At 40.3% G+C, this 6,759-nt stretch overlaps 1 protein-coding gene across 1 annotated transcript; it reads left to right on the forward strand.

The window, feature by feature from the left end:
- Window positions 1–3: 3 nt before the first annotated feature.
- LOC114040570 (putative olfactory receptor 52P1) lies at window positions 4–6,421 on the forward strand (the record flags this gene model as incomplete). The annotated part of the gene is made up of 3 exons (XM_027858680.1): window positions 4–580; window positions 4,944–5,072; window positions 6,165–6,421. Coding segments are annotated over 3 exons (963 nt in total), but the record flags the coding sequence as incomplete, so codon positions are not given.
- Between the last annotated feature and the right edge of the window lie 338 nt (window positions 6,422–6,759).

The following is a 6,759-nucleotide window of genomic DNA, read 5'->3' on the forward strand; positions in this document are numbered from 1 at the left end:
CCACTCCGTTATAGTACCATCCTGAACCACACCCTGGCTGTGAAGCTAGCCCTGGCAGCCCTTGCCAAAGGAGTAGTTCTCATCTTGCCCATGCCATTACTGCTCCAGAGGCTGACCTTCTGCAGGACAGGCATTCCTCATACCTACTGTGACCATATGGCTGTTGTGAAGATGGCTTGTAGTCATACCAAGCCCAACCGTGTCTATGGAGTGTTTGTATTTCTCATGGTGTTAGGGCTGGACCTCCTGCTTATTGGAGTCTCCTATGTGCTGATCCTACATGCTGTGTTGCGCCTCTCATCCCGAGATGCCACTCTAAAGACACTCAATACCTGTTCAGCCCACTTCTTTGTAATCCTCATCAGCTATGTACCTGCACTTTTCTCCTTCCTTGCCCACCGCATAGGACCCATTATCCCTCCTCATGTACACATCCTTCTCGCTAATTTATACCTACTCATGCCCTCCTTGTTCAACCCTATTATCTATGGAATTAAGACGAAAGAGATCCGGGACAAAATGGCAAAGTGTCTGTGCAGGAGGGATACGCTGGCCATCTACCCAGGACAGAAAGATGGGAGTGAATAACCAAGATGGGTCTTGGACACTTAACCTGATGCCTTTGCCACACTACATTCAGGATGAAAATAGAAATCTTAATAGAAACCCCCATAATTGTCTCCCCAACAAATGGAACATGTATAGGCTCCTACCACATAAATGTTGTAATTACTTCATTGTTTAATCTGTCTTCTGCTGTCTCTATAACATAATGTATGTATGAATACCAGTCTTTCATCTAGATTGGGGACAACAGTGATAACCAGACAACAAAAGAGACAGGGGCAAACAGGGCCCTATTCAACAAGTCCAAAAGGATTGAAAGGCACTGGTCCAAACACAAGATCCCAAAACAAGAACTGAGGCCAAAAATATCAGTAAATAGAAAAAAAACATAAAACACCATGAATAATGGATTGAGACATGATCAAGAGGTAAACACAGAATAAGGAAATAAACCACAATAAGTACAAGCAGAGTCTCGGAGGAAAACAAGCTTGGCCACCAGTTATAAAAAATGCTGGAAGAAATGAGGCAGGAGATAAAAATGATGCGGGAGAACTTGTGAAATTGAAAGGGGAATTAAATATCTCAGAATAGAAGGTAAAAATAAAAACTTTCCCAAGTGGTAGATTCCCTGAAAAAATGGAGCAAACAAAAGTTAATGTGTCCATGAGATAATAAGAAATATTAAAACATAGGCAACACATTGAAAAAAATGGAAAAATATCTGAGGTAGCTGCCCAAAACATTTGCTATATCTGGCACATACGTTAAGAAGAGATAATTTAAAAATCATCAGACTCCCTGAAATACATAACTAAATGCAAAACCAGAACACTGTGTTTCAGGAAATCATAAAAGAAAATTGCCTATATATTAGAAAATGTAGACAAAAGAAAAATTAAAGAATCCTTTGGTCACTTCCTAAAATAAACCACAAAACAAAAACTCCTAGGAATGTCATAGCCATAATACAGAACTTACAAATTAAATTTAAAAAAAATATTGTAAGTATCCTGAAAGAAAATTTTCAAGATCCAAGGAAATACACTTTTTATAGTTAGAAATACACAATATTTAGCTGCAACTACTTTAAAAGGAGGGAAGATCTTTATCATATTTTAAAAGGCAAATATAAAACCTTATAATAAAAAATAACTTACCCTGCAAAAGTGTGTAATTCTATCTTTGGGAAAAAAACTGATTTTTAATGGAATAGATCACTTTCAATTAATATTCATGAATAGACTAGGATGAGTAGAAACTTTTAAATACAAACACAGGAGTCAAGAGACACCTAGAAATTAGGTGCAGCTGTTATGGGTGATGGCATCTGGATGCCTAAAAGGAAAAGACCATGTCTTTGAAAGCAATCCAGTCCCTGAATTTTCCCACACATTTCAGCAGCATAGATCATTGGCCTTGGGGCCAAGCCAACTGGTCTAGCTCAGCCCAAGTAGATCTCCTAATTAGCTTACCTGATATTCTTTCACTGTAGCTCTTGGCCCACTCCAGACTACTTAATACTCCTTTCACTATTACACATGGCCCACACCAGAGCACTTACCACTCCTTAATCCCATCCAGATTCTTTGACTGTCCTTTTCATATATAAGCATCAGTCTCACCTCCATTAAGTTGCAGATTCACTAGGTACCTTGCCCACTTCTATTGGTGTTACAATAAACTGCTCCTTGACTGGAAGATGGTTTGAGTGTGTTAATTCATCCCAAGCAGACACCAACTTGTACCCTGACATTTTGGGGTTCTCAGCAACCCTGAACTGCATCAGCTGGGTGACACAGTGGCTAGAGCACCAGTTGTGAAGTCAGAAGGACCTGAGTTCAAATCCAGCCTCAGACACTTACTAGCTGTGTGACCCTGGGCAAGTCACTTAACCCTTACTGTGAGAGGGACAGGGACAGGGAGAGGGAGAAAGAGAGAGAGAGAGAGAGAGAGAGAGAGAGAGAGAGAGAGAGAGAACTAGAAAACACATACATTTGAGCCTTTGGAAGGGGTTAAATGATGATCAACATCTTACATTCTAATAGGGGTAAAAAGAGACTAACTTCCTCCCTGGACTGGAAGTCAGGAGTCAGAGCCCTCAGTGGCTTAGCTCCAGACTTTACTGATGAGTCAGTAACTTTTGATATCTAAATATAAATGAGGTTTGTTATCTACAAAATCAATAGGCTGAAATAAAGCAGAGAGTTCACACTTGGTTGCTGCTTGGGGCTCTCTTGGGCCAACTACCTCCTTCTAATCTACCAAGAACTTTTATGTAGTTCTTTGCTCCCTTCTTCAAAGGAATATTGAATAAGACTGTCAGGTTTTGTGAAGAGAAACAATGATACAGATAAAAGTTTGGCAGAGAACAGACATACACATTAAAAAAGAACAAAAACAAAAACAGGATTGCACTTTGGAGTCCCTATCTTTTCCATTTCTCTCATTATTTTTCCTTTGATGCTAAATCCAGATACCCAAAATGGATTCTACTCAATGTCTTCTAAAAAATTGGAAATGTCTCAAAAAAAAAACTGCACAAAGTAATTACATTCATCATTGTGAACCTCACCCATGCTGTCCATCTAAGATCAATCATTAACTTGTTCCTTGGGACTTCCTACTCCTTTATCGACTACAGGAGAAACTACAGGACATTTTTTATTCTAGTAAGGAGATCATGGAATTGAAACTTCTTGTTTCAGAGAAGGATGTGAGCATTTGATTGTCTCTCCCTAATTGCTAGCCTACCTAGAAGAATTCATGAAGATATATGTAGTCAGTCCTAATTAGTCAGTCAGTCAGTCAGTTAATGTCACTCATTCTATTTTGGTTTCTTGGAGTGCCCATTTCAAGTGTAATTCATTACACTCTTTGGGGAACATTTTGCAATATCCTCAGAGAAGGACCAGTGACCATGGACAAATTACATATGCAAAACACTATAAATCTATTTAGAATGAAATGCAAACTTAAATAGTTCAAGTTATACACATATACATACATACATATGTACCTATATACCTAGATATATGTACATACATACATGTATAAATTCCCCCTGAGGGAAGAGGGAGAAGAAGAATGATCACAGTTGGATAAGATCAATGAGGTTAGACTCCTAAGGGATACATGACTGGGGAGATTATGTGTTGCAGAAAGGGATCTGGGAGGGAGATTGTTGCATCCCATAGAGAAATAAGCTTGGTGACATGGCAGAGAGAAGGAAGCATTAACTGCTGTGGGTGGCAGTGCCATGGGACAGATGATTTAATTCATGATGTGGTTAGAAAAAATGCCAGCTCTTTTTCATGAAGGTGGTTGTTGATGTGAGGAAAGCTAGGAAGATACCCGAGTACAGCCAGCTTTGGCCACAAAAAAATTAAGCAGGGAATTTGAGATTTGATCAGGGCAGGATAATGACTTTTGTATGTTACTTGATAAACCTTATCTTACAGAAACATCCTGTTAGGTGGAAAATGCTATTAGAACAGAATATTGGAGAATGCAGAAATTCCTATTTGAGGAAGAGTTAAATGTCTAAAAAGAGTGAACTAGGATGAAAGGGAGGGTTTAATGAATGAACAATTACTTTGAAACTTTTCTCCAAAAAGTAAAAAAAAAATAATAAAACAACAACAACACTAAAGAAGCCATCCAAAAGATGGGTGAAACAGGGATACAAACCTGATTTGGAGCTGCTTGAGGTGGGAATTGGGGAAGCTTTCCATGGGCGGGTGCTATATTCAATGGGCAAGATGCTAAGGGGATCCAGCTCCATTTGGGGCCTTGGACTTTTGAGGTTCTATCCTTTTGCCACAAGCATGGTTAGAGCCATCACAGGCATTGCTCACAATTCTCCACTCAGAAGGGCCTTTCATTTTGAGGTCGATCATGTGACCAGAGTCCAAGTTTACCTTACACCTTTGTTCCATTTGGCAAAATGGGCCAGCATTCACTCTTTAAAGTTTTGATGCTGGCTAAAGGGTTGCAACTAGTAGAATCCATGAAAGAAATTTGACAAAGAGAGAAATGAATAGTTTTTTGATAGATTAACCAACCTTTCTTTCCCCTTTCTTCCCACAGGAGGTTAAAGACATGCTGCAAAGGTAACTTTCCATTTGCAGTCTAGATATTGTTGTCTGAGGTTGGAATTATCATGTTGTCAGCTGTTTCATGGTGGGTGGATATGGGGCAGAGGGAGTAACTGAGACCTTCTTTTTTGTAGGAGTGACCCACTGCTTTCTGAAAGGCCTAAGTCTTTCACCCCTGAGTTAAGAGAATATCCTGTCACTAGGATGAAGGACATGCTAAAGAAATTCTGAGGTAAGAAACTGCCCTTTGTCAGTGATTCTACACCTGGGATTTTCCAGGTGGCCAAATGGGTAGAATCCTCACCTCAAACCCTAATTTCCATTTACAAGAGTTGAAGCTAGTTCCAGGCAACTGGTCCTTGGCTAAAGACTGCCAGCATGATGGATTGGGAGATGTACTCTCCCCTGGTTGGTAGAGACGTGAGAGGAAATCAGTTCTTTGCTCCTGTATGCCACCTTGGGTCATCCACTAGGCCAAACAATCACATGAACAACCGGCTCCAGGCTATCATTCCTAGTGACCCATCTCTTGGGCTCCTCATTTCTTGTCATAGACTAGAGGACAGATCATCACCTATCTGGATGAAACTGCACTAATGAGGGGTTGGACTATATTCTAGGCTGTCTCTGTCCCTCCTCTTTCCCCCAGACCCCATATTCTACCTATCCCAGGGCCAGGAATTCTTAGGAATATTGTACATTCATCTTAATTATTTGTATTCATCATTCTGCTCATGTTCTTGAACTCTTAGAGTTGGTGACATTTGCTTACGAACATTTTAATGGGTATTCTAGCTAGCTTGTCCAAGAGACTCTGGCCCCCTAAGAGAATCTCTGTTATTCTGTCAGTTAGAAAAAATAATAGATAACATTTACAAAGTGCATAAAATGTGCCAGACAAAATGTGCTGAGCATTTTACAAATATGATTTCATTTTTTCCTTCCAAAAATCCTAGGAGGTAGGTGCTATTGTTATCCCCCTTCTGTTGATGAGGAAACTGAGGCAAACAGTGACAAAGACACTTGCCCTGACTCATAAGCCAGTAAGTGCTTGACACTGGATTTGAACTCAGGTCTTCCGGACTCCAGGTCCAGTCATCTATCTATTGAGCCACATAGTTGCCTAAAAAAAAAAAGTTGCCTAGAAAAATCCACAAACTAGTAATATTCAGGCTACTCTAAGAGTAAGAGGGAGAAGGTGGAAAAATCAAGAAATCCTAATTTAATTTGAGCACTCTAGAGCAGATTCCTAGAGAAGATTTCCAGTAATTGTGTCAGTGCTAACCTTGGAGGTAGTTTGTAAAAAGGAGCCAAATTGGATGTTAGACATCTGATTAGGAATTTAGAACACCCAAGGAGTTAAGGAGGAGGTGTAGACAGGGCTGCTCTTGTTTTCTGTATCCAGCAAGCCCTGGGAAGAGAAGGAGTTCTCAGTGTCTTTCAGAAGAAAAGTTTTTCATGGTTTTCAGAAATGTTAACTTTCCTCTTTCTTCTCTGCAGTGAATATCACCATGGATCCTACAACAGCCAGTCCCTACATCATTATATATGAAGATTTGAAGAGTGTGACACCTAGAGATGACTGTCCAGATCAGCCCAAGAGTACTGCAAAATCTCACTTTTGTGATGTCATTGGTCAACAAGCCTTCAGCTCTGGCATACTCTCCGAAGAGGTGGATGTGAGTAAGCAATCTCAATGGGCCTTAGGGATCTCTATAGAGGACCCCAGGGATGACCATGAACAGGCTTTGGGGTGAGAAGAAGGGACTTGATTTTTGCCTGCGATTAATACACCAGCAAGTAAAAATCCTATGCCTTAAATTGGCATAAATCTGGATTATCTTACTGGAACTCTCCTTTTCTATCATGCTATCAAATGTTCCCTCATCTGTGGAAAGAAGCCCATGCCACTCAAAGGCACTGTCAAGCCTCTCTTTTCTCCTAGTCCCCCAGTGCCAGGAACAAAGGTTGGTGCTATGTCCATCTCTCCACCAGTGTGTAGTGTTTGTGAGAATGACTGTTTCTGTCCCTAAGCATTCTTTAATGAAGGAACTCTACATGCAAAGCCAAGCTGACCCATTACTGTCACATTATA

This window comes from Vombatus ursinus, unplaced genomic scaffold (genome assembly GCF_900497805.2).
Source record: "Vombatus ursinus unplaced genomic scaffold, bare-nosed wombat genome assembly UNPS02013644.1, whole genome shotgun sequence".
In the NCBI taxonomy this organism is placed as follows: domain Eukaryota; kingdom Metazoa; phylum Chordata; class Mammalia; order Diprotodontia; family Vombatidae; genus Vombatus; species Vombatus ursinus.